This window comes from Patagioenas fasciata, chromosome 4, assembly GCF_037038585.1.
Source record: "Patagioenas fasciata isolate bPatFas1 chromosome 4, bPatFas1.hap1, whole genome shotgun sequence".
NCBI classification, from domain to species: Eukaryota; Metazoa; Chordata; class Aves; order Columbiformes; family Columbidae; genus Patagioenas; species Patagioenas fasciata.
This window is the reverse complement of record NC_092523.1, coordinates 66,683,058-66,710,664: the sequence shown is the minus strand read 5'-3', so window position 1 is coordinate 66,710,664 and position 27,607 is coordinate 66,683,058. Positions and strand designations below refer to the sequence as shown.

Below are 27,607 nucleotides of genomic sequence, written 5' to 3'. Positions count from 1 at the left end.
ATGCGCACATATGCCCACCCACCGTGAGCCCGGCCCGCTCTTCTGCCTCCGCCTCCTCCTCCTCCCCTCCGCGCCAGCTCATGTGGTGCCCGAGCACGGGCGGGCGCAGCGCTGGATCGCTGGGTGAGTGACCTTCGTGGGGCGGCCGGGAGGAGAAGGGGCAAGACTGTTTCTGCCTGCCCAGGTAGAGGCAGTTGGTCTCCGCGCGGCTCTTAGCTGAGGAGCAGCTGCACCCTACTGGGGCTTTACCCCCACGGCTGTGCCCGGTCTGGGGGCGGTGCGGACGCGTCCGTGCTGCCAGCCCCAGGGTGGTCTGCTGAGCGCTGTCCTGGCTCGAGGGACGGACTCGGTGCCTGGTGAGCTCTCGGAGGCTGAGAGGGCGCGGGCGGCCGTGTCCCCGCCGGGCTTGGGGCGTTAACGGGCCGCTGGGTGGCTCGCCCCTCGCCCCCCACTTCCCGCCGCGGCTGCGGGAGCGCCGGGGACCCGCTCGGGGCGACCTGAGTGGCTGTCCCCGAGTCCCGGTGAGTTTGCGGGGGCTGCCTGTAGGTCACCGCCTGTGGAGCCCGGCACTTTGGACCCGTAGGTGTTGGGGTTGGGCTCCCCAGCCGCTGGTAGCCGGATAAAGAGAGTGCAGGGAACGGCTCGGCGTAGTGCTGCCGGCTTAGGCCCCTTTGTTTATCCGCGGGCTCCACTGTATCCCAGCGAGTGAAATTGTTGTGGGGCTTGTTTTTCACTCGTTGTCATGACTGCTCAGTGACTCTTGTTTCCTTTTTTTTCCAAGCCTTCTCTCTTCTGCTAGAGGGAAAGATAAAAAGCGTGACCTGATATTAATTGGAAGAGAGTTTTCGTTCTTGTTGTTTTAGTGTTTTTTAGTAATGGAACAGGGAAAAGTTAAGACTCTCAGTAAGCCTTTTAAAATAAATATGTATTCCTGGCTCTATCAGGTTCATTTCTTGGTTGGAGCTGTTTCATATTAGTGTGTAGAAGCAGTAGTCTGTGTATATAATAAAGTCTTTATGTACTTTCTGGGGGGTGCACTGGATAAAAGGAATAACTGACTTTTATGTATTGGATTTTGGATGATTTCTTGTGTTTGTTTCTATGAAATAAGTGTACACACAAAAAATATATAGTTAGTATTAAGTATGAGGGTTCTGGAAGCAAAGAACACTCTTCCTAGAGCAAGAGCCTGGTTTGTAATTTATCTCTAGGTTTCCTTGTGTTCTGTGGAAAATACTGTTTTCAAATATAGAGGGTTTTTTAGTGGATCACTTCTCAATGTGCCTTTGTATCTGTCACAATTTTTTTTCACAACTTAGAACATGTAAAGCTTACCATGTTAGCAATGTACTCATTGAATATTTGTTACACAGCTAGTGTTTCTTGGCCCACACAACTATGCAGCATCTTTGTCAGGTCATTGCTTCCAACTGACCTGTCTTACAAAGGGATCATGATGTGACATGTGCTACCAGGTGGTAGAAGTCCAGTCTAGTTCTGAAACAAGCTCTCAAGTTGAAACTGTCACTGCTAAAATAACCTTTTACTTCTACTGTGAAGTTATACATCTTCAGCCTCCAGCAGCTGGATTTTTTTCTGACAATAAAAGTACTTGTAATTGCCTTTCCTTGTAGACACTGATGGGCAGTGACTGAAACATTTCCAACCTTTTTGTTACTAAGATGATAAACAAAATGGGAGAATGACCCTTAATTTGTCTCGGTTATATTTCTGAGAAGTTCTATACAACAGACATCACATACTGTCACCGTTTACTGCAGGGCTACAGTAAACCGAGACAGATGCTCTCCATTAACCCCCTGCTCTCCCCGCTAAGGAAAGGGAATAGGAGGAAAATGGAAAGAGACTTGCAGGTTGAAAAAGTTTTAAATGCTTTACTAGTGCTAGTAATAAATAGAGAAAATAATACAAAATATACAAAGCCAATCTTGACTTTCCCATGGCAGTGTTGCCCTCAGGGCCAGCACTGCTTCAGCAGCTGCAGGGCAGGCACCCACAAGTCCTGGGCTGGACTCCACAGCAAATTGGAACTGGACTGAGGGATGCAGGATCTGGAACCAGGCCTGGCATTGCAGGGCTGACAGGCAGGATCCTCTTCAGATGCCGGCCATTGTGAAAGAGAGCAAGACCCTTATGATTTCCCACTTTTATAGGGTGTATGATGTGGATGGGATACTCCGTTGGTCAATTTTAGTTATCTGTTCTGTTTGCCCCTCCTTGCAAATACACCCCTCCCACTTATAGGACGTGCAAATATTTCCAGTAACTTTGACTACTATAGCAAGAAATCTAAACCTGGGGCTCTTCTGTATACCGTTGCTCACCTTATCAGCTCCGGAGTGAACAATGTCTCTAAAAACATGCAGCTAAATAGAAGTTACATGGAAGAACTTAGCTGAAAGGAAAATTTACTGAAAGAGAACTGGTCTTGTTTTTAACAAAACCAGGACACATACTTGGAATATTGTTTTTCAGTGTTTTCTGTACTCTTTCCAGTAGTGCTTTAATCTTGAACTTGATTAATTGAAATATCCTGAATTGCTTTGAAGTCTTTATTCAATCAATGCAATAAAATACAGCATAAGCCAGCCCTTTCACCTCAATCAATATTGCCTTTAAATATAATTTACTTTTCTAGGAACTTGTTTTGGCATTCCCTTGGTGCAACAGCTCATCACGCCAGCCTTAGAACTCATAGCAAAGTCAATATCTTGTTTTTTCTCTTATTTGGCTTTTATTTTGGAGAGGATTTAAAAACCAAACAAATACCAAAGAACCCCACAAACCAACAAAACCAACCAGACAAAAAACCCCAAACAAACCAAAACATGCAAGGCTGCTTCTCTAGACATCAAAATATTTGTTAAAATTTCTTTTCATGATGACTGGTATTCAGTATACCAATAGAACTGCAAATCTAATTTTAGTATATTTTTTGACTGTATAGGCTGTCCTGTGCGCATTCACTCTGAACTGTCTTTCCAGCCCATAGAGTGCACTCTCTATTGCTGTCCCTCTCTCTACCACCCAGTTCCCTTTTAGCACCAGGAAAAGATCAAGCTGTTTCCCTGCTCCAAAAAGCAGAGGAGGGACCTTGCAGAGGCTGACAAACATTTCCCATCTGACACCCCAACAGCATGTGAGGTCAATGAGTATCTCCAGAGTGGACGAGGAAAGAAATTGTATTGAGGTTGTGATTCTATTTGACCAAGAAGATATGCATCGGAATAGTAAGATTATGCAATCAGCTGTTTGGGACTGGTGGAGTAAAAACTACAGTGTTAAAATAGAAGGTTCCCACTTTGACTCTCTGGTGATTTCAGGTATTTATTTCTGTCCTGTAATGACTGAACACAGAGCTGTTGCGGTTTTCTAGGATGCTTGTTCTAGTATTCAAGTACCTTAAGTTGTCTATAATTTCTGCTTTGATTGTAATTTACTCTAGGGTTTGGGTTTTTTTCTGTGTATCGATTCTTAAGTATTGCATTTTTAGAGGTGCAAAGGAGTGTGTTTATTAATCTGACACAATTCTGTCGTGTTGTATTCAGACAAGTTTATTTTAAGAATGACCATATTAAAGTGAGGCAAAAAAAATGAACTTCGGATTAAAATGGGGGGAAAAAAAGAAAACTTCATAACACTCCAAAATAGTATAATTTATTTAAACCACTTAGTACGGAGTGACCTGGAAATACGAGAAAAAAGTTGAAGTAACTTACTAACCAAGTCTGATTATTAAATCTGTTTTTTTCCTAGGTGTACAGAGATCCTGGACTTTGGTTTTCTTTACTTTTTTTTAACAAGAAACGAGATTACAGTTTTCTTTCCCTTCCTCATTGGAAGAGCACAGTAGTGGCTCCCTGTTCACTTCAGTAAGTACTACTTTGAAAATAATACTGAGCTTGTCTAAAATCTTGTTGGCTTTAGCTGTATTTGAGCTAGTGTATTTGCTGAAAGATAAATGGTACTGTTAAGGATTTTTCTTCTGTGAAGGGAGTGGGAGCTGTGTTTTCAAAACTGTAAGAGGTGGGTCAGTAAAAATTGGAAAGAAAGGGATAAAATAGGGATTAGGATGTGTGCTTAAGACATCAATGAAGACAAGCTTACAAAAATCAGCTTTCTTTTTATCAATGACTAGAAAGACTTTTTTTAATATAAATGAATAATTACATAGCTAGAGATGTAGTCTTCTAGTAGTTTAAAACCAAATATTGTCTCAAGCTTCCATTCAGAGATGTATTTACAAAAGCCCATTTTGACTGAAAAGTTTTTGCCATCATAGCTGTGTTGACAGGACAGAAGTCAATGCCAGTCTTTTTTTTGTCCGTTCAAGCAAAATAGAATTAGGACTGTTTGGAGATGTAGTTCTTTGACCTTGTGTGCCTCTTTAGTAGGCTTGTCATCGATTTATGTAATAAATTTCTGGTTATGTTAGGCATGTTAAATTTCTACTTTTAAATTCCATTTTCCTAAATAAGCTTGAGTTTGTATTAGATGCATTTGCATTTTGTTTAAAATGAATTTACCTGGATGTCAAGGTTAACTTCTTGGACTAAAATGATATGGCTTTTCATTAATACAGATACCAGAATAAGAAGCTACTTTGTGTTACAATCAATGAACTTGCTACTCAGGTTAACCCCTTTAACTGTCCTGTTCTTATCTGTTCTTTTTTCTAGATGTCAGTTTGCTGCTAATGGGTGTAAGTAAATTAGATGTCTTGTACAGAAGGCTTCTCCTTACTAAGCTTTTCATCAGAGGATGGGGAAAGCCAGAGGATCTGAAAAGGTGACTTGTTAAAAAATAACAGTATGAACAGTACTTGATATTAAAAAAAATACCTTAAAGTACCAACAATTGTTACTATCCTGTATTTAAAAAAAAACTAAAGATTGTTCTGTTCAGGAAATCATTTGCTACCATACCAAGAGATGAACTGGATTTAAAACAAGTCTTAAGGGGATTTGCCAAATCTTCTGTGTCTAAAGAGGCTCTTCTTGAGAGAATGTCTATGTGTCCAATTGCATTTTTCGCTTAGGCATATCTGATAACATATTTCAAGCAGTATGTCTGAAGAGTGGTGTCAAAGAACAAAACTTGCTGAATTTTTGCAGAGGAATTGCTCTATGTAGCACTGAAGAGGATCTTACTACCTATCTGTAACTTATTTATGATAATGAGCTTTAAAAATGTAAGATATAATCAGAAATTTCTCTCATAGCTCCAAGTAGTAAACCTATTTTCTTTCTTGTTTTCAGACTATCTCTTGCATTTTTAATTTGCTGATTTTTTTTTATTAGTAGTTATTAAGAGTAAGACCTGGAAGCTGAGCACTTGCATTTCTTAAGTTTGAAAATGAAGTGACTTAATATGTTCTGCATTTAATAACCTAATTCTTATGTATTTGAAAATCAATAAAGAAAATTTCAAACAAAAGAATACTGAAAGAAAATGTTGTTCACTGTGAATAGCAATGGAGTAATGTGATATTTTTTTAAGTCCAAGTGAAGCATTTGTTAGGTTCACAGCATGTCATCTTGAAATAGCATTTAGATTACTTTATATGTCTGTCTTCAGTTGATCTTTCTTTTAAGTAGCAAGCTTCCCTGCAAAATGAGTGTTAGATTTTGAAAATGTTTAGTTTACTTTTGTTGGATTAAGCAAAAGATGTGGTTTTTGTTTTGATTGCAGCATTTCTGTATTCTATTATGTATCTGAAATTAGACATTTTAATATTATCAAAACCCTGTTGTAACTTGTAAGTTCTTGGTGAGATATCATGAAGTTTCACTCGCCCATCCTCAGCACAAATGCTTTATAGTTCTACTATTAGCTGTTGCAATACTAGGCAAGGCTTTTCTCACACTAATGTCAAACAGCAATAAAGAAGCATTGCTGGTAGTAAGAATGATATTGGCTCCAGCTCTTTCTTTTTGAAAGGGGGTGGGGGAAAGTTTCATATGAGATCAAAAGCTTTTGAGGGAACAAGGCAGATTTGCTGGCCTACTGATCTCAAAAGCAGAAGAACAACTTGGTCTATATATTTCCCATGAATGGGAAGAAGACGAGCTGTTCCCCAGTAGCCTGGGTTCACCAGGATGAAGAGGGAAGAGTTCCACCTCCTCCTGACTCCTCACACTGGCTGTTGCAAGGAGGGAGTACCACTCCCTAGTATGCATATGCCCTGTCATACCAGAAGCAGTGACAGTGCTGTCTTTTTTTCTTTTTTTTTTCTTTAAACTGGTCTCTGTCAAGATCCAATAGAAGGAATGACTAAATCTCTTCAAGCATGGAGTTTGACTCATTGCAGACTACGCTGTGTAGATGTAATCTGAAGTGTGATGTGCACGCCCTTGATGTGATGGCTTGATATCCTATTGCTTTATCCTCAACTCATTAGCAAGTGTTGAAATTCCTCAACACATAGAAGATATAGCCTTCAGTATCCTAACTACAGAGGACATACATAAATATACTGCTTTTAGAGGATTTAGTGTCAAGTAAAACATCTCTTCATTTAGCCTACCTCCATACTCACATCTTGTACATTTATCCTTGTTTTCTCAGAAATACTTAATGTGCTTGCTGTTCTTTGTAAGAAAAGCAAAGGCTATAGAGTAGGGTGGTGGTGTTTTAATGTGGTAATAAACTGAATTTTCTTTCCTTCTCTTTGTTTTGGTTTTCTTTGTTGTTGCGAAGGTGGACAGATCACTCCTGTTATACTATTGTTTTGTACTTTACACTCAAATCTGCTGGTTTAGTTCGTCAGGTAGCATCTTTGGATGTATTTACAACCATAAGAATGTGCGAGTTAGTCTTAGCATAGAGTATTTAAGATTGAGAGGACCAACTTGAGGACATCTAGTCCAAACCCCTGCTTGAAACAAAGCTAACTTTGTAGCTGATTCAAGTCACTTGACACCTAATCCATTTGGGTTTTGAAAGTACCTTGAGCATGGAGATCATTCATAGTTTCCCTGGGCAGACTTTTCCAGTGCTTAACCACTACCATTGTGCAAAAAAGAAAAATCTTTCACTGTGTTCCAGTAGGAACTTACGTTGCAACACGGAGCTGTTGCCTCTTGTCCTCTCAATGTATACCTCTGAGAAGAGTCATGTCACATCCTCTCTATACAGCTCTGCAGCCTATTTAAGCAGCAGAAGAAAGCAACTACGTTTTCCCCCTTAGCCTTCTGTTCCCCAGCCAATGCAAATCCTTGACCTACTGACTGCCCTCTTGCTAAATGCAGAGGATGTGCCATTGATTTTTCTTAGCTACAAGGATGTGCTGCTAATTTGTTGAGTTTCCTGTCAACCAGAAACCTGTGGCTTTTCCCACAGAGGTGCTACCTGCGTGGGAAGTTTCGAGCCTATGTTGTTGCATGGAGTTATTCTGTCCTAGGTGCAAGACTTTACAGTTCTATTGTTGAGCTTTAGGATGTTTGTTGACCTGTTCCTCCAGCTTATCCAGCTTGCGCTGAACTGTAGCCCTACTTTCTGGCTATTAACCTCACCCTCCAGTTTGTGTCATTCAGGAGCTTCACTAAATGCTACTAGTAAACTTGTTCCCGGCTAGACTTCAGATCATTGCTAACTACACTTAGATGCTGGCAGTCCAGGCCTGCTTTTCACCTGTTCCTTCTCTATCGCCTCAATGTGCCTACAAGAATGTGTAAGTGTAGGAGAATTCTATGTCTTAATTTGGCCCTGAAAAATGTTTTCAAAATATCAGGTGTAAATACTATTTAAAAGCTGGGCAATGTACCTAAGCCTTTTTTTTTCTTTTTTTTTTTTTTTTTTTTTAAACTTAAAAATGTTCGTATGTACCTGGTTTATGGTAGGCTAATTAATCTGTAAATGCAAAGCTGACTTCATAACTTTTATTTTCTTTGTGGCTTACTTTAGCTCCTGAAATTATGTATATGTATATTATATATGTATTAAAAGTTTAACTTCTCTACTTGTTTCCTTTCAACAGAATATTTGAATTCAGAAAGATTATTGGAAACAGGGAAAAATGCCAGACACTGGTTTCAAAAGATTACCCAGTGTTCATTGACAAGGTACTTAAAAGCAAGAGATGATGTAGTTTCACTAAATTTATTTTCCTGATGGTATATAAAGGTACAATCGAAGTAGTACTTACTAGGCTTCTTTTATAGGATAGAGTTTAATCTTGATGCTATGTGAATCTATGTTTTTGTGGCATTTGATGTTATCACAGCATGACTTGCTGCTGGGATTGACAACTGGGCACTTGGGTTAGGGAGTACACAGAGGTGGTGTGGTGAATGTACCTCTAACAATATTCAGTTAGCTTTTGCCGATCACTGGTTTTCTAACAGGTGACATTAACTGACTTCACAGGTGTTACTAGCCCTATATCAAGAAAAGGATATTAGAATTTTTCTGAGAGGCAAGAAGTGGTGAGGCTGTAGAGGCAAAAAAAAAAACAACAAACAATATAGTGTGAGTTTTTAAATACTCTTGGTTGGGGAGACGAGACCTTGTGCTCCCAGGTGAGATATTGCCCTGAAGACTTTTCAATCTAGGAGTATGAATAGAGAGTCAGAAATGGTCAAATAAATGCACTGGTGGGCAGTGCAGTGGCAAACTAAAGGCTTTAACGGTTTTCTGGGGTTGTTTTTGGTTTTGTTTTTGTTTTTTTTAATTAAGCTAATGTGGATAGAATTAGGAGACAATGGCAAAAATGTGAAATGGGGTGGAAAGGGATGGGAAAACAGTCATGTTGGTTGCTAGCAGAGGATGGAAGGAAACGGAAGGAATAAGGCAGTGACTGTACAGATACTGTTTGGTTTGTGGTTTGTTTGTTTGTTTTTCCCATCAATATAGTAGATGGGAGTGGTATGTCAGATCTTAAAGCTCAAAATTTACTATGTGTTGTTGAAGTTATTTTAAATGGGACAGCATTACATTTCTTTAAGGTCATTTAATGAAAGAAAAGTTTGAAACAGATGTTTTGATTGTGTTGATATGTGTATAGGAACATCCTGTATTTGAAGTAGACCTTAGCTTTGTTTTTTTAAGTACATTTTCATCTTGTAACAAATTCTTCTACTTTAAGAGATGTTTGGTGTTTGGTATTTGGCTTTCAAAGCAAGTTAAACACTGATATGAAATGTACTGCTGTCATCCTGTTCTCTATAGGTTGAGGAGCAATCTGACTGTAAAATCCTTGAGGGGCATTTCATTTCCCCGTTAGCTCATTATGTCCCAGGTATCCTGCCAGTTGAATCTCTTGTAGCAAGGTAAGAAAAAACAAGTGATATTTCCTTTCTGAAACTACTGCAGTGAAACAAGAATGGTCTATAAGTAGTTTCATTGTGAAACTGATTTATTGTAAAACAAATGTCTGTGAGATATTTCAAACTGGTTTCTTTACTAACATGTTGAAATATATTTTGATCTCGAAAGTGAAAATCTTATTCATGTGATAGTTTAACCTGTGTGTAAATTTTAAAAAAAGTTCTCTGGCAAAGTATATACTTGGTGAGGGGATTTTTTTTTTTTTGAGTGTAGAAATCATATTGCACAAAGCTATGGAATACCCTGGGGTGTTTTTGTAATTTCTTTGGGAGGTGTGCGTGGTTGGTTTGTTTTTCCCAAATGAGCAAGGTGCCAGAAATGAAGGATACTATGTATAGCCAGGACAGTAGTTTGTGTTATACGTAGCAGGAAAGCTGTGTAAGCATACAAAGCTGTTTATATGACTGAAGCATGTTATATTGTATTTGAAGGAACTATTTCAGCCTTTCATTTGCATTGAATACAAAAATAGTGCATATATACTGAAGTAGTAAGTTCATTTAATTGTGGGAAGATGATCTGGTGTTCTTCTGACTTGGCAAGCCAAAAAAAAAAAAAAAGCATTCTCACAGAAAGCAGGATGATCCCTGATAGTCAGAAGTTACCTAGGGGCTTTTTTGTTGGTTTCACACTAACACTGCTTTGCAGTTGAGAAATGGATTTGGAAAGGCAGCGTAATTTCTGTTTGCTTTTAGTTTTGAGCTAAACTTCCATGATGGACTTTTTTTTTTTTTTTGTCAAGCTGTGTTTAATAACTTAAAATGACACACTTTTCTGTTTATTTTTTAAGTTGATACTAGCATTGTCAATTTTATCAATATTACTGATTGGTGTTTTTATGTGTACTTAAACATGTAACACTAAGAAATGTCAGAACAAGTCTGATAGTCAAAATATCAGTTCTCTTCCACCTCTCTGTTGGTTAGAGAAAGAAACTGTCTCTTAACATTGGACTAAGTAGTACCATACTGGAAAATACAGTATACTGATTATTTCCTTATCAGTGTTTTCTTACAGTGTGTAATCAAGTTATACTAGTTGTTAGATTGGACAGCATTGTTACAGTTTTCAAATGCTTTACAGATTTCCCCTAAGAACTTTGTGCCGTGTGTGAATATTTTTTTCTGAAGTGTATCACTGTTGTAGGTAACAGTGCTCCATCTTGTGGGGAAAATACTAGTGGCCTAGTGGCTCAGAAGTGTTTTGTTTTTTTTAGTCAGTAGTCAGACTATAAATAACTTCAGTAGCAGCAGAAGGCACTAAGTGGTTGATGTTGGTGTATGAAATAGTTTTGTAATTTGTTTGTTGGGTTTTTGATTTTTTAAAATTTAAGTATATTTCTCATCTTAATATTCAATTTCAGCTGTTGTACCCTCAGGAGAAAAATAGCAATGCTGCCTAGGAGAGCTAGTCATACGTGTTTAGGCTGTTCTTCATCTGAAGTTCCATTTCTCCACTCTGCAAAATTTACATTGTGATGATGAGGTAGTGGTCTTTTTTAGGAACATGATCTTTCAGCTTGGCTTCTTTTTTTGTTTGACATTTGTTCTGTCCTGCTTTCAGATTCCTTTCTTTGCTAGACGTGTTTATGGAAAATGATATTGCTGAATTGCTGGCAGTGTGCCTGTATGGGTTAAGAGAATACTTTATTCTGGCTTTTTAAAAATTAATTTCCCTGACACAGCTTGTAAATATGTGTACTCACTTTGCTAAAATAGGTGTTTGTTTCTCATAGATTTCAGTTCATCATACCCAGAAGATGGAATAGCAAGCACAGACCTGTGTGCATTCATTTAGCAGGCACTGGAGATCATGTGAGTATGTAAGATGTAAAATAGATTGTTATCAAGAAATTAATAATCAAATTTCTTCACCATGAGGGTGACAAGGCACTGGGACAGGCTGCCCAGAGAAGCTGTGGATGCCCCATTCCTGGGAGTGTTCAAGGCCAGGTTGGGTGGGCTCTGAGCAACCTGATCCAGTGGAAGGTATCCCTGCCCGTGGCAGTGGGGTTAGAACTAAATCATCTTAGAGGTCCCTTCCAACACAAACCATTCTATGATTCTTTGATTTTATCTTAATATATGTTTGTACGTCTTTTCTTTAGCACTTCTGGAGGAGACGCACGTTAATGGCACGCCCGATGATTAAAGAAGCCTGTATGGCTTCCCTACTGCTAGAAAACCCTTATTATATCCTTTTGTGGAAAGCAAGACACTTATTCTCAATGTTCTCTCCAGAAGGCAGAAGACTTATCGCACTGGCATTATATCTATAATGCTTTGTGGATCAATTTCCAGTGGACTTTTCAGTGGACAGAAACAAAGTATGACCATTGCATGAAACACAATGTAGAACACAGTTAATGTAAAGCGCTATTTTTACACCAAGTATTTATTTTCTGAATTTTTTTAATGTCTTCTACAGCTTCTTATTGTAGTCATTAGAGTAAAAGTTCTGATATGAGTCAAAGTACTGATCAAAATACTGATATGATTCCTTTAGCCATGACAGAGTGAAAACTAATGCATTCATTCTGCATCATACTGTGTGACTTCTGAGTGTATTGAAGACAGAAGAGAAAGTTGCCTTTCCTGCCTTCTCAAATGCAACCTTTTGGTACCTCAGATACTTTTGAGAAACTTACGGCTACCATTTAAGATTTTTTTTTTTTTTAAAGTTAAATTTGGTCCTGTGATCAACTCAGCAGTAACTTCTGTAATACTGTTACCTTGTTTTATTAAATAGGATCTCTGGTTACACTTTTTTTCTTACCCATATACCTAACAAAATTTAAATCTTCTGTTGCAAATTGTATCATCAAATTACATTTAACTGGATTTTGTTCCAGTTAAACATTTGAAATTTAAATTCCACATTTTAATTATTTGGTGTACTATTTATGTGTATTATTTATTTTATTTTACTTTATTTTTTATTTTGATTGCCAGTTACTATATTGGCATGTTTTACTTTCTTTAACTTGAGTCTTCTACATGGCTGTAGAAAACCTAAGGATCAATTGTAAGTATTCCCGTTACATTCATGGATACTGTCTTTTCAAAATACCACTTTTTTTTTTTCCTCAAGAAACTCAAAGTAGTGTAAACTTTGCTAGCTTAATAAGAAAATAAATATCCCAAGCATGGACCAATGGACCATGTGTAACTTGCTAATGTGAAATTGTGTACCCTTTGCTAAGCCGCTTTGTCATTTTTTTGTGTTAAGAGATCACAATGACCGGGGAAGTCTGCACAAGATGAATTGCAGTATGACGTGAGATGCAAACAAGTTATGTGAATGCAAGCAGGTGTCAGTTTATTTTCCTGATTTACAACCGTGCATGTACAAATGCTGCAATTATATTTCAGTCAAGTGTGGATAATCTTTGTTCAGATAGTATATTTTCCTGTTATAATTCCTAAGATTTTGTTTTTCCAAGGTATTTTAGAAATTTACAATCAGAAATGTAAATAAATCTGGTATTTCTTGCATATTAGTCAGTGGAAATTCAGTATTTTTCAGGACTTGGCTCCCTCAGTCAGTTTTTAAACATGAATTTAGGAACCTGATTAGGAAGTCCTGTTTTATGCTTTTCACTTTTTCTGAACTGCTGGAGTATAAACAGAATTCAACAGGATATGTGTCTGAGGCAAAGCTGGTTTTTAATGTACCAATATTTATTAAAGTCTGAGTATGAGTTGGTGTTTTAATCCTTTTTAATCTGAACTTGGACATTTAACGTGAGTAGAAGACTCATAGAAGGTGATTTATTTTGAGACTGAAATTCTTAAACCTGTCCATTTTATTAGGACTTCTCTAGGAGCACAATCTCACACAGCAGCATTTTAGATTTCCTAGGTTTTATTTGGATGTCTTAAATCCAAAAGCTTAAAAAAATTGCCTTTAAGGAGGAAATTTTAATTTTAAAATATTTCCTAGGTTTTATTTTTTTTTCAAACCAGATGCTGAATTTTATTTATTTTGACATAAGAATCACTTTTTAAAATATTTAATTAGATTTGCCAACCAAGATGAGTGTAAAATTGGGTTTTTTAATAGGAAAGCTGCTTAAAAATATATTTATTACTGCATTTAGAAGTGGGAGATTATAGGGAAGTGACAGGAGGGAGTGTGTGCTGGAATACATGCATTGTTTTTTTTCTAGTTAGTAAGGAACTGATGCAGAAGAATAATTTGGTGAGGATATTTCTGACTCTCTTCTCAGTTGTCTAGCTTGACAGCTTAGTATATGTATGATGTAAAGAGGGCTTCTAGTTCTCCAGCTAGTAATTGTCCGTCTTCGATACAAAGTTGCAAAGCAGCAGCAGTGGTTTCGGTTAATATGCTAGTAACAGTGTTTAAAGCAGCTGGAGAGGGCTGAGGAATCTCATAACAAAGCTGTAGGAAAGAATGACAGCAGCCTGTAAATACTGGTCTGCAGCAGGGATGTTCATTTCTCCTGTGACTTGCACAGTGAGCTTTGTCCTTGGGCTTCAGAGTGTCTCAAATGTCATCAAATGCTGGCAGAAGTGGCCAGTAGCCTTTTGTAACCTCACTGTGTGATACTGAAAATACACAGCCCTCCTCCCAAAATTAGAGGTGTATTAATTGCTCTGTAAAATACTTTTTTTTTTTCCCCACACTTTTTGAGAGTCACGCTAGTGGTTCAGCTGAAGAGATTTCTACTTTTTTATTTCTTGTGTTTTAATGCTTTGCAGTTCACTACATGAATTTCTCAGTACAGTTACACACTTTGGACTTTACAATTTCGGTCTTACAGTGACACTGAGTGCTTCCAAAGCTGACATACTGATTGCTCTTCAAATGTTGTGTGCAATTTTTCAATAATGTAAAACGAGTAAACACTAAAACAAAACAAAACAAAAATAGATCGTTTCTGCAAATGGGATAGTGTATGTCTAGGACTGTATCACTTTGATTCTATTTCTAAGAGATCCGTTATAACTTTACAAGACAGCAGATTACTACTAATGAGATTCCAGTGTTGGTAATATCTGTTTCTATAAGTCTAGGCTGTCAGTGATATTCAGGAAGATATTAGAAGCTTAGCAGGTGTCTATTTCTAGTCCTCATTTAGATGAAAAGGTGCAAGTGGTAAAGAATCTAGACTAGTTTTTTCACCTGTTGAATCAACAGGAGTTCAGCTTCTAAATACTGTGGAAGTGTGATCAGGCTTTGTATGAAAGTATGCATAGAATGATGAGCACTGTCAAAATCTAATCTTAGAAAATAAATCCTATATTTTCCTTTTCTGGGGAGAAAAGACGGTCATGTTTAAAAAATGTCTCGGACCTGTTTGTGATGGGAGGAGCTCTTGTTCTAGAATCGGCAGCTCTTTTGCACTGGCTAGAGAGAGAAGGCTATGGACCGCTAGGGATGACTGGAATATCCATGGGAGGACATGTAAGCTTTTTATATTTCCTGTTCAGTAATTTTTGTTGTAACTTCTCATTTGATCATTTAGCATATGGAAATAATTTGTTTTATAGTGATCCTCTCAGAAGTACTTTAAAATAAACATTTAGAGTCATGAGAAACAAATTGTTGGCAATTTTCGTGTTCTGTGGTGCTGAGTTAGTATAATCCTCAATAAGCACTGACAAATCACAGACCTTTGTCAGCCATCTCCTGACAGGCTTATTACTAATATAAGCAGCTCACACAATTATGTTTTTTTTCCACAAGAAAGGGGGAGAGCATTGTTTTCTGAAAGAAGGTCTCTACTATCAGTTGCTCGTTTGCCTTCTTTTACTCCTTTGTTCTTGCTTAAACTTTTGTGCTTGAATGCATTGTATTAAATGCTTCCTCTTTGTAGGTGCATTGTAATTGACATGCTTTTTGGTCTCAGTTCTGTTCTCAACTTATCTTGTTTCCTTGATCATTGGTATTGATTAGAGAAAATTTCTGTGATGAGGTGGATAACATTTTGTGTATGACACTGTGCATAGTCAGACTAAAACAGGAGTGTATTATTAAGATGCTTGAAAGATTAATAGACATTTAAAGTATTACTGCCTGTGTCTCTACAGATAATCATTGCTCTGTGAGGCATATTAACAGACATTACTACAAAGCTTATTAAAACAAGATAGCTTCATTTTACTTATCCTTGTTTGTTTGTTGTTAGGATCTAAGTAAATAGTGTTGGAAAGGAAATTTGTTTTACCCCAAAGCACAGTTTTATAACTCTAAACATTGTAAATGTGCAAAGCACCTTTGATTTACATGAATATTGAAACAACAACTTTTGTGTTAAAAGTGTCTTCCTTGTCTTATTTGTGAGTTGGATTGGAATTATCAAACTGGTATATGCACCACTAACCGTGCAGGACAACTCAAATGCTGTGCAAATGCTATAGGAGTAACAGAGTACTGTACCCATACCAATTGTCACATATAGCATGGGTATAGAAGGAGGCAAGATCTGAGAGAGTGAGTTTAGAAAATCTTTTGAATTTTTGGGGATTTTTTTTTTTTTTAGTCCAGGAAAATACATTTTTGGCTAGTCCTGCCTTGTAGGAGTTCCCATACAATTTAAAACAAGGGAAACAAATAACATTTGATGTTGATCATCTTTAGATTGTGTTTTACAACAGGATGTAGGTAGCATTAATTCAATTCTACTGATGGGGAGAGCTGGAACTAAGAAGAAAAAAAACCCAGATTTTCTGGCTATCAGAACATAGATATCTGGTGCTCATATCACTTTTTATTTAAAAAAAAATAGAATTATAGTTCAGTTGTATAAATCCATTTATTAGAACAATTGGCACAGACATGGGATATTTTGTATTGGGGGTTTACACTTGTTCAGTTTAGAAGAACATACCATGTAGGGAAGTTCTGTATGTTGAATTTCTTTGCTCTTTTTTTTTTCTGAGGTAAACAAAATATTCATAGAAATGTGTTCTGATAGCTGATATAAAAATAATAATGTAAACTTTAAAGGACAGAAAATTAGTCCGCCTAACATACTGAATTATTTCTCCATACTTTGTTTCTAGTGTACAAATTTAAAAAAGTATAGAATTTGAAATACTCCTTCTCATAGATTGCCTTCACTTTGCTTTGAAATAAGTTTGCAAGAGTTTAATTAAAAGGCTTAATGTATGTTTTTCATGGTTTTAAACAACTAAAAGGTCAGAATAAATATTCCATTAGGAATTTTCATAGTTCTAACAAAAACCCATTCAGTCTTGAAATTAGTCCAGAGCAATATATATTGATAGACAAATCACTGAAGAATAGGCTCTGTCTTCTTAATAGGTGAAAGTATATCCAGTTGCCACCGTCCTTAACTGCTTTGGCACTGTGTATTTGATTGATACTGTATAAACAAATAAATTGAAGGTGAGAAAGTTTTTTATTACCATATTGTGAATTCAATATTAAAATATGTAATAAGTGCATTTGATTCCAGATGGCTTCACTGGCAGTGACAAACTGGCCTAAACCATTGCCATTGATTCCGTGTCTTTCCTGGTCAACAGCTTCTGCGGTCTTTACTACGGTAATTAACGTATATTTTTATTAATATGCTTGAGTGTGATTAGATATGTAAGTTAAAAGGTTTGGCGTGGCCACGTTCACCTGTTCAGTTAGGGCATTTCATCACCCTTTGGCCTCTGTTAGTGACTAGTGGCAAACCCCGCCCTTCCTGCCTCAGGATGTCCGATACACGATAAGGTAGGTAGCGTTGAGCTACTGCAGTGGGTTATGTACTAAATGAGAGACTCACACTGGTTTGTAGTTCAGCAATCGGGGTCCTGGTCTGAATGTGGGAAGGTGAGGAAGCAGGCTGTGTAAACATGGGTTTTTTTCTGCTCAAAGCCTGGCTTTAATAGTTGCGTGATAATGCTGCTACTACCGTGAGGGGGACTTGTTTTCAGTGCTGCTGCTGGGGTGGGTGAATGAGTAGACTGGCTTGGACACCATGAATGCTTATGCTTTGACTCCAATAATTCTAAGGGTTATCTGGAAACTTGGACAGAAGTCTGCTGGAAAAATCAAGTCACAGAGAGAAACACATTGATTTTCTCTGTATATTGTTATTTTAGAATGATGTCTGGGTTTTACTTGTGTACGGGACACTTGTGTTTATAATCTTAGGGTGTGTTGAGCAAGGCAGTGAACTGGAGAGAGTTGGAAAAACAGTATTATACACAAACTGTTTACGAAGAAGAAATCATTCAAATGCTTGAATACTGTGGAGTAAGTATAGTTTATTTTCCCTACTTGCTAATATTTACATGTGCAAATCTAACAAATAATGTAAATTCTTTTTACTTCTAGTGAAACTAACCAATTTTTAGCCAGAATATGTTAGCTGGGTTTTTTTCCCCTTACGCTTTTGATAAATTTAAACTTCGAAGGAAAACCTGAAAACCAGAAGCTAGTACCTTGGTTATGTAATGTGTGTTAAGTATAGCCCTTGTTACAAGTTTTTGTCATCACCATGCTTAATGTAATCTGCAACATAAAATAAATTCAATCAAAACATTGAGACTCTAGATAATATATCCCTGTAACCAGCTTTGTAGTCTGGAAAGCCAGTAGCCTGACATGTAAATATAAAACTGTGATTTATTGCTCTTCAAAGCATTTTTTTCAAATATTCAATACTGTAGAATATTTTTCATATGTAGCAAAATTAAATTACTTTTCTAGGTTGTTTAGAGTACTAAGTCTCTCTGTTTCTTTTTCTATGTGTGATGGTAGTCCTCCCTCAGCTTTAGACTTGCATTGCACAGGCAGATGAGATAAACAGTCCTTTTTCAAATATCGTATGACAGGAGAAGACAGGCTGGGACAGAGACAGTGACTTAGACACTTGCCATTCTTAGGTAAAATACACACCATGAAGACTGATGGAACAGACAAAATGAAAAGAAGAAACATTTCAAAATATTCAGCTTGTGTCTTCCTAGTATAACATTTAGAGGCGGTAGATTTTTCAGTTCTAAACCTAACGTTAGACTTAGTCACGTATGTTTATTGCTATTGCCTGTCTTTCTTCGTGTCTATTAAAAATTGCTGTAAGTGTTAATTTTTTAATACTTTGCCAAAAAGACATTACTCCTCTTCTGAGAGTGGAAAAGAATATCTGAGAAGTGCACAGCTTTTATGAGTTGTTTGCCCAGAAATGTAAGCTTAAGTGATTGAAATTAGAAATTCAGAGTTTAATATAGAGTTTAAACCAGAAAAACTCGTCTCATAAGCTACCGTGTATAATTACTTGCTGTATATTTTAAGCTGACAGAAATGTAGAATTAAATTATCAAGAGGTTATGATGATCAGGATTTAATTAATTGAGTGATATGCAAGCTGAAAATAACAAGTACTATGAGCAGTGCTGTTGGTTTGGGGATTTTTTTGGTTTATTTTGGTAATAACATTGAGTTGAACTTAAAAATAAGTTTAGCCAACTGGTTTAAAGGAGAAACGCTTAATTAATGACCTGTTGTCGTTGTTTAGACAGATTCTTTCAAGATGGGACAAGACTTTGTTAAAAACTTCCCTGACGGTGTGGACAATCTGGAGGATGTGGATGTGACTTCCAGAATGTTTGACCTTGATTCCTCAAACAGGATTGTATCTAAAGAAGTTGTTCACAGCTTTGCCACAAATAAAAGTACTCTAAGTGCCTCATCAGAAAGACTCTTAGTACAAGATGGTCCTAAAATGCAGTTCATAAATCAAACATTTTCAACCAGTAGTAATAGCAATAAAAACTTATCAAGCAAACAAGGACACAAGATAAATAAAATAAGAAAGAGTGACACTTTACAGAGAGAATCCTTAAGGTTCATGAAAGGAGTAATGGATGAATGTACCCATGTAGCTAACTTCTCAGGTATGTATTTCTTTGTTTTAATGTGTAGTTTGGAAAACTGAATAAATACTAGGGGAGGAAAGTCTTTGTTCTCCATTTTGTAAACCTACTGGCATCCTAGCTGAAATATTAAAATATCTTGAGGTTTATTCAGTAGTATATATTTACCAGCCCATTGCCTAATTGTTTTTCTGTTTTTTCTTAGTGACCAACTTGTGATAAAGTGAATTACAAATTTTCCCTTCAGTATCCTTGCTTATTTTTTCTCTGCCTTGCTCTGGCTACTTTCAGATACAAGCTAGTGCAAATTTGTGTTATTTAAAAGAACAAAACTTCTGTGTGATTTAATATCTAGATCAAATTAAGCTGCTAATAAGGTTTTTCAAGCAGCTTCAAGTAAATTCCCTAAAGCAGAGATCTGATACTGACTTCAGATAGAAAATAGCCCATGTAGCTGAGAATCGAGCTTGAATGATACTTTTAGAAAAGTGTGACCAGTAAAATGCACAGAGGTCATTCTGGAATGATGCAGTCTGGTGAACAGAATGTTTCCCAAGACTGACATAGCATATAGAGGGAGCTGTAGCTCACTGAGCCTAAGATCTGATGAACCTGGGTTTCTTGGTGTCCTGGAAAAATCCCTTTCAATGGCCCACTTACAGACAGAGCAAATATGTGGTTTATCCCTAGAGCTGATTGAAGGTGTTTTGCTGGAGTGAGAGCTTGGAATTGCTTTTGTGGCAGTCCGTTCAGACGAAATGGTTCGACTGTGCACTCTCAACATGTTTTAGAAAAATGCTTTGACTTCAGACAGGTTTCTGACAGAGTTGTCTATGAATGTCAAAACATTCTGGATACTGAGATCCTGTGCCACCTCATTTTTGAAAATTCTGGCATTCAGTACTCACTGATAAATTTTAAAAAACCCGAAGATTTCTACACTAGCATAGGTTTATTGACTTGGAAAATGACCCTGATCACTGCTAGCCAGGGATGTTTTGTGACAAATACCAGTTAAGTGCTATACCAGTTAAAGCTATACAAGTTTTTTTTCTGTAGACAGAAAAAACCCTGTAAACTTCTGTTGATAAGAGGAAGGACAATTCTCCTGCCATTTCCCAAAACTTACGAAATGTTCTGTTTTAAGGGAGGGAAGGGGATCGATTAGTTTGTTTTTCTACTGCTGGCATCACTACTGTAATATTAAAAATCTGATACGTTCTGCTGGACTCTTCAGACAGTATAATTTTGTTAAAGCTTAGGGTTGGTTTTTTTTTTTTAGCAATAGAGGGCATCTTTACAGCAGAAATTTCAGCTGAATTGTTTCTATTTCTTACCTTAAATTACATTTTGATTTGTTTTTCTTTAGTTCCAGTTGACCCAAGTTTAATCATAGTTGTACAAGCGAAGGAGGATGCGTATATTCCTCGAACTGGGGTGCGCAGTCTTCAGGAAATCTGGCCGGGATGTGAAATCAGATATCTGGATGGAGGTCATGTCAGTGCCTACCTCTTCAAACAGGGACTCTTTAGGTAAGTTTAAAAATAATAGAGAGCTTAAAACCATAATTTTGAGACATATATTTCTTCTTCTAAAATCAAGTCTATAATTACTTCAAAACAATAAATACCAAATACTGCTTTGAAGAACAAGTTATTGGATCTCAAATAATTTTAAAAGAATGTCAGTGTTTCCATTTTATGGGCAAAGATGAGGTGAAATGTGGCTCAAATTGTTCAGTGACCTGATAGCAAGAGAATAACCCTTCTCATTCTTGTTTTTCTATAAGAGCTTTTCATTAGTTTGTTCACTGGACACTAGAAAATATTTTTTAGGCAGTGATCACTTGTGTTGTACTGTGCAGCTGCTCTCCTTTTGCAATTGGTGTCTTTAAAAAAACCCACACAACTGAATATAAGAATTAAAAGCTTCACTGTGTATCGGTAGTACTTGCATGAATCTTCGTCTTAGCAACACTAGGTATTGACTTTCTGAAGACAGTTATATAAATGCAGCTCCTTAGTTTTAAAAAGTTAAATAATTGCACTGTTATTTTAAAATAAAAGGAATTATTAAGAGTGTGCATCCCATTTAGGAAGTCTAAGCAACAATGAAAAAGAATAGCAAGTTACCGGGTTAAGGTATGCTAGCCACTAACATATTGCTATTTAAAACTACAGCCTTATGTTATGTCACTTACTCATAATTATAACTTATGCATGTCTTTGACTCATCTCCTGACATGTTTGAGTAGAAAGCTCCTAATCCATTAACATCGGCACTCATAATAAAGTTGGTAAACGGTCCCACTCATTCCTGAAACATAAAGAAATTACTGGATTGAAGTGAGAGATCCCAGAAGTAAGTGAAAGAGAAAAGAATACCTAATATCCCATTTTTAATGAATACTGTTTTGAGATAGTGATGATAGCTTTGTAAATTTGGACATACACGACTTATATCTGCCTTTCCTAAATTATACAAATAATCTTCTTTTTTTTTTTTTGTTTTAGACAAGCAATTTATGATGCATTTGACCGCTTTCTTCAGAAATACGCAGTTTAAAAACCTTCATAATGTATTCACACTGATCTCATTTGTACTTCTGCTTACTGGAACTCCTATTTGGAAAACAAGCCTCTTGCAATGTTGAGTAGATGGTCACTGATTTGACTATTGTAGGTAACAATTATCAAAAATGGTAAAGTACCAGTGTTACTTTTATTTCAATCAAATGCTATTCTGACACGCTTCAGCTTTACTTGTGGAAAAAAAGCAATGGCAGCATTTGTTAATGTATGAATGGTTCATGTACTTCATGTTTAATCACATTGTGTATTCCTTTAATTCTGAATAAATTCTGAATTGTGTATAAGTTGAAAACAGAGCAATCTAAGTATTGAAAGAATGTAAAATTTGCTGTAGGGCTAAGATGCTGTCCTGCATTCAGTGTATTTCCAGTTTGTTCCGGGTACCTTGGTTTTCCTCTTGCTTCCTTGTCCCCTTGCTATTCTTATTGTATTGTACTGTGGTTTTGCCAGCACTCAACCTCTTGTGTTTGTCACCAATTTTCTCTATTATTAATTGAAAATGAGCTCTAATAGAAGGGGCAGCATCCAATCTTGCAAAAAGAGACTTTCAAAATTCAATGAAGGGTGAGAGACATCTTCATTCAATATTTTTCTGCCACTGAACTAAACCGTGCCATTCCAGAATCATGTAGCCATTCATGGATCAGTTTCAGAGACTAGAATAAGTGAAAATGGGAGTATCTAGTAATTAATTTTTACATGCATGCAACTGGATAACATATACATCTAGATTTTTTTTTTTTAGAATGCTAGAGGAAATAAAAATGTAGTAATTTTTATTTAGAAACAGTCACACAAAGAGTCTGATTCTGAAAAGTTCAATCAACAACAGATTATATGGTGCTATGAAGACCTGTTGGAAATATTTCAACAGGGTTCCTTTTTAAAGTGCACTCAGTGCTGATATGCAAAATACAGTTTCTTTGTCTAATATTAAAAATGTGTATGAGACTGAGAATTATCAAAACAGTTAAATTAGCTCCTTGTTTTTCAACACTATTTTTTTAATTGGATGGAAAATTAAAAAAAAAAAAAAGTATTATGAGTGTCTTCTAAGAAAATTCAAAGTCTGTTTCATCTTTTGGGGTCAAAAATGCCAACATATTACAGTAGAATGAAAAGGTCATCATGTGTCAGCTGTGTATGTTGTCTGTCCACATCTTATTTTGTGGTAATCTCCTGTAACATTATTTTAAAGCTAGTTTGCAGATAAATTGAATCTGAAACATTTCTATATTAATTTTAGTACAGTAATGACCAGGGTTACACAGAAACAAACAGAAAAATCCAGCCATTTCTTGAGATATGTGACTTCTGTACCTTTCAAATCAAACACTTCATTGATCTCTGAGGCCAGCACCATGGCTTTTAATAGGCAGAGTACGAAGCAAACAAAGCTCAGTTCATATATTCTCTTGAATTTTAGTCTGTTGGACAGGACTAGGAACTAGGAAGAAATCATGGTTCACTTGAAAATCAGAGAAGTTCAGGTGAAACTGAAGTGCAACAGTTTGTAATAACCAAAATTATTTAACACACGGATTTACTGAAAATGTGAAAGGAGTTCTATTCTGTTGGAAGTTAAACCGCTTGTTTCAAGCAGGTTTTAGTAATTTCTTCAGACAGTGTTGGTTTTATATATATAGGGAGCACGTGTGAGGTGACTAGCACATTTAAATTTAAGAAAAGCATTGCATGTTGGGAGATTGGAAATCAAATATAAGTAAACTTATAATTTTAAAATTAAAGGCTTGAATACTATACTAAAAGATTTATGGTGCTTACCTTTTACAAGCTCATTCATCAACTAAGGGTGTTTTACAAGAACATTGTCTGCTGTTCACTAATTTTTTTGATCTCGCATTTTAAATGTATTTCTGTGCGTTACGTCCCTATTTCTGTTGCAGCCATGAGAAAGGGAGATAACTGATGGCAAGGGAAAGGGCTTGAATACATGGAAGAGGAAAAAGATAGATTTTTATAAGGAGGGAAATAAGCACAAAAAAAATCAACTTCTCTACTCTGCAAAGTATAACATGCCAAAGCAAATATTTTCAAAGCGCACAATATTAGGAATTACACAACCGATGGGAACTTGGCATCCTGAGGTTAGTGTTCTGGTGATATTACTAACAAGGTTTAACTTGCCAAACGGGCATACTGTTCAAAGAAGCAGATTTATGCTACTGAAACTCCTGTTCGTGAGAGTGTCTTCAGTATAAACAGTGGAAGACAAGAATGAGAAATCATACTTTGCTATGTAACTGAAGTAGTGTTGCCAAATATGAAAGCCCAGTAAGAAGCATTTAAGAAATTTCTCAGGTTAGAATAACAAAAAGGAAAAGTGAGCTATGTAGTCTATTTCTACCAGCTATCAGACCCAGGAAGCTATTAGGTGGTCTGTGAAGGGAGAAAATCTTGCTGTGTAAATGTTTTTAACCTTTGAAAATTGACTTTTTAACCCAGATTTTAAGGTTAAAACCTTGGAAAGTATTATTAATAATCCATTTTAATGTTAAATGAGAATGTGATTTTTTAAAATCCAGAAATTGCATGAGAAAAATATTGGAATAAGGTTCCTGCACTAAATCGAAATAGCAGGTAGGCCATGCTGTATGTCTTAAATTTATTGTAAAACTGGCCTTGATCATTTTTTGTTTTAATGTTTTTCAATAAAAGTAAAAAAAACCACAACCAGTTAGGTGTGAGGTTTTTTCTTTCTTGTTAACAGCAGTTCAGAATGCATCTCGCTGTTATCCTGGAATCCTTTGTATTCATACTAGTACTGTAGCACAAGATGAGTAGGTAATCTATGGTACAAGATAAAAGCGTCACCTAACAAAAAATGATACTACTTTCATGTTTTTCTACATGTGGTACGTACTAAAGACAATAAGCTTGTATCATCTAATTAAGATGCTGTTGTGATTCCCATTTTAAACTATTCTTTTCAGTGGCTTCATCATGCTAGAATTTCCCAGACTTACTTAAAATCCCTTCTACTTTTAAAAGGGTCCAAAATGTGTACAACTTCTTCCTGCTTGCTGCTGTGTTCCTAACAAGAATGTGTTGTACCGTAATAAACTCAGAACACATTGTGGGACTGTCCATCAGTAACTGAAAAAATCACTCTTGCTGTTGATGGTTGCTCTTGCAAGGTGAGAAGGAGATGTAGAGGTTTGGGTGTTGCTCCTGGGAGAAGAGGAGGGTATTTAATTGTCTGAAGCAGTCTGTCCTGTGAATGGGAATATCACACGCTAGCTGAAAGGCTGCTTTGAACAGGTAGCTGTAAATGTTTCTGACGCGTCCGTCTTTGAGTCATGGTGGTGTTTGTATTCAAAACAAGAAAAAAAGCCTTGGAAAATTGTTGTGGCTTACTAGGTGGAACTGGAGCAGTCACTCTGACTGAAGCCTGCCAGTTGTACCCAGCAACCAAGAGGCAATCAATTTTATTTTGGTGCTCAATGATGCTGTCTGAAAAGTGAAGACTGGTGTAGCACCTCTGCACAGTAGTAGTAAAACTGACAAAATATGGGTAGCACTACTGGGGTGGGTGGCTACTCTTGTCTCCATTTGAAAGGAAAGGCCCAGGACAGACTGGTTGTGGTGTGTTATCTGTGAGTAACTCAAGTAATTTTTTTTTTTTTTTTTTTAGTGTTTTGTTTGCAAGTTTTGCTCCTGGTACCTCTGTGCTGGTCACTGTCTGGAAAAAAAATACATCTAATTATTGTCACATGGAGCTTTTTCCAATTATTTTCTCCAAGTCTGAAAAACACCCCTCTCAAAAGTGGCCGCTCGTTTTTTTGGGGTTTTTTTTTTGGTTTTTTTTGGTTTTTTTTTAGCGAGGGTAGATCATTTCTGTTTCATTAATCTAGAAAATGAATTGCACTTTTAAACTGAAAAAAGGTACCATTGTATTAAAGGAGTCTTACTGTTTTTTCTTACAAGAATATCATATGCGTATGTGTAGATACTCTTCAAATAGTAAATTAGAAAGTCCTCACATTCTCAAATGCTGGTTTTGCTTGGTAGGCACTAACATTTTGAGGCAGTTAATATTTTTTAATTTATCTTTTAAATTGTTTCTGTCTTGTGTCACTATTTTTTTTTTTTTAATGTTGATCTTAATTACGGTTGTTTGGGCAGGGAAATTTCTTTATCTCAAAGTGTCAGGTTCTCTGTCAGCTTGGCTCCAATGATAAGTTATAGAGTATTGAAGGGAGGTTCATATAGTCTGTAGGCATGTAATTCCTCATGCAAAACTATTACATGAGTAAAATGCTGCTATATTATGCAATCCTGTAATTTGCAGTGTTCCCTGGCGTGCTTGGATGCTTCTAACACAAGATAGTACAAAAGCTTTAAAATGTAAATTAGCTTGTAAGGATTGTTCTTCTCTTGGTTTCCTGTAGTGTAAAGCAGCCTCTTTCAAATGTATTTTAAATACTGTGCTCTTAAAGGGAAAAGTATTGTGAGTTTTGGCAAGGAAGTCTGACTTGCCCTGCTAGAAAGTAACAAGAGGGATGATACAAAGTGGAAAAAGAATTAAAAATGAGTCTTAATGCAACTGTAAAAGTTTTTTATATGGTACTCAAGCCCAATAAAGTATACACTAAACCATCTGTTACCACAAAGTTAGCTAAACAAGTGTCTATAAAAGCTTCTCAAGCTGCCGTGTTACTGGTCACCTTTACTGGTTTTGTTTTGGTTTGTTTTTTCCCCTGCATAGTTAACTCTTAATAGGTTTCCGGTGTTTTTCCTGGTCTGTTCGGATTCCAGCACTGCAGTATTGTGGTGTTCCTGAAGTCCCAGCTGGCATACACATCTGCTTCCTTATCTTCTAGCACTTGTACAAGAAAAAGAGGAAACAGGAGGTTAATCCCCTTCTTACCAGTGACTTAGGTAGGGCCTCTGTACTTTCGTATCACTCTGACCTCTGCTTGACTTCTGAGTTTAAGGAACCAAATAAAAGATGTGAAAATGGTTTTGATCAGGAAGCATGACTGATACTTCTTCAAGAATGTAGATGTAAATTTACACAGATATTGTGGTTTTTCCCCATTCAAAATTATTCACTAAGAATGCTTTCCTCCGTTTCAAATGAATTTGTCACTGCAGTATGCAACAGGCATGTCCTTTACTTGTAAATTTATTGCATCTGAAAAAAATGAGTTCTTAGTTGCAAAGAAGATACATCTAAGAGTTTGAAGATTTGCTTTAATTGTAATAATGTTACCTTCTTTTCTCTTTCTTGGTATAAATTTAAGATGAAATAATATATGTGTAACTTCTTGTACAAAAAGTGCTTAGAAGAAATAGCTGTCAGGGTTTTTTTCTATTTATGAGAAGAGAAGCTCCTTTATTACCAACGTTTGGAGCTTAACTCTGCAGTTACACAAATGTACATTAAAGTATCTATGTGGTTTGCTTATAATAGCCTAACAATTGTGGTAGATGCTTTAATTTCAAGCCTTTCCCACAAAAGGTCATTACTTTCCAAATCTTGAACAAAGCAGCAAGTGCCAAAGGGGTTTCTTCTTTGAGGTGGACCTGAGCCTCTCCCGGGTGATCTCATCTCATCTCATTCCATCCCATCACACCTGATGCAGTGGCAGTCTGCTGGGGAGGGACGCTGCTTCTGCTGGTTGGGAGAGCCCAAGTCCTTGGTGTTATAGATGGCCTGCGCATTTACAGTTCTAGAATAATCCTAGAAATGCTGTGGTGCCTGAAGAAGTGTGGGCTATGGTGGAGGTTTTTCGGGGGGTTGTGGGTTTTTTCCTGGTGAAAGGGTAAAAACTCCACACAAATCAC

At 36.7% G+C, this 27,607-nt stretch overlaps 1 protein-coding gene across 5 annotated transcripts; it reads left to right on the top strand.

The window, feature by feature from the left end:
• On the top strand, positions 1 to 24,490 carry ABHD18 (abhydrolase domain containing 18). 5 transcript variants are annotated; one of them, XM_065836446.2, is made up of 14 exons: positions 1 to 123; positions 3,778 to 3,893; positions 4,701 to 4,809; positions 8,000 to 8,084; positions 9,190 to 9,290; positions 11,084 to 11,162; positions 11,456 to 11,542; positions 12,347 to 12,372; positions 14,637 to 14,775; positions 16,793 to 16,882; positions 17,482 to 17,583; positions 18,848 to 19,226; positions 20,575 to 20,737; positions 21,719 to 24,490. In XM_065836446.2, exons 3-14 carry the CDS (start codon positions 4,718 to 4,720, stop codon positions 21,768 to 21,770), a joined length of 1,395 nt encoding a protein of 464 aa, XP_065692518.1. In that variant the 5' UTR covers positions 1 to 123; positions 3,778 to 3,893; positions 4,701 to 4,717; the 3' UTR covers positions 21,771 to 24,490. The 5 variants fall into 5 exon arrangements, with proteins under 5 accessions (XP_065692518.1, XP_071664168.1, XP_065692520.1 ...); XM_065836448.2 differs by lacking the exon at positions 1 to 123 and adding an exon at positions 166 to 184; XM_065836447.2 differs by lacking the exon at positions 1 to 123 and adding an exon at positions 284 to 521.
• The last annotated feature ends 3,117 nt before the right edge of the window (positions 24,491 to 27,607 follow it).

What these genes read in the sequence shown, in the direction of transcription:
- ABHD18 (XM_065836446.2), top strand. Translation starts at nt 4,718, where the DNA reads ATGGGTGTAAGTAAATTAGATGTCTTGTACAGAAGGCTTCTCCTTACT. An exon ending in AAGCCAGAGGATCTGAAAAG is followed by an intron (nt 4,810 to 7,999) that starts GTGACTTGTTAA and finishes TCCTTTCAACAG; the next exon opens with AATATTTGAATTCAGAAAGA. An exon ending in AGAAAACCTAAGGATCAATT is followed by an intron (nt 12,373 to 14,636) that starts GTAAGTATTCCC and finishes TGGGGAGAAAAG; the next exon opens with ACGGTCATGTTTAAAAAATG.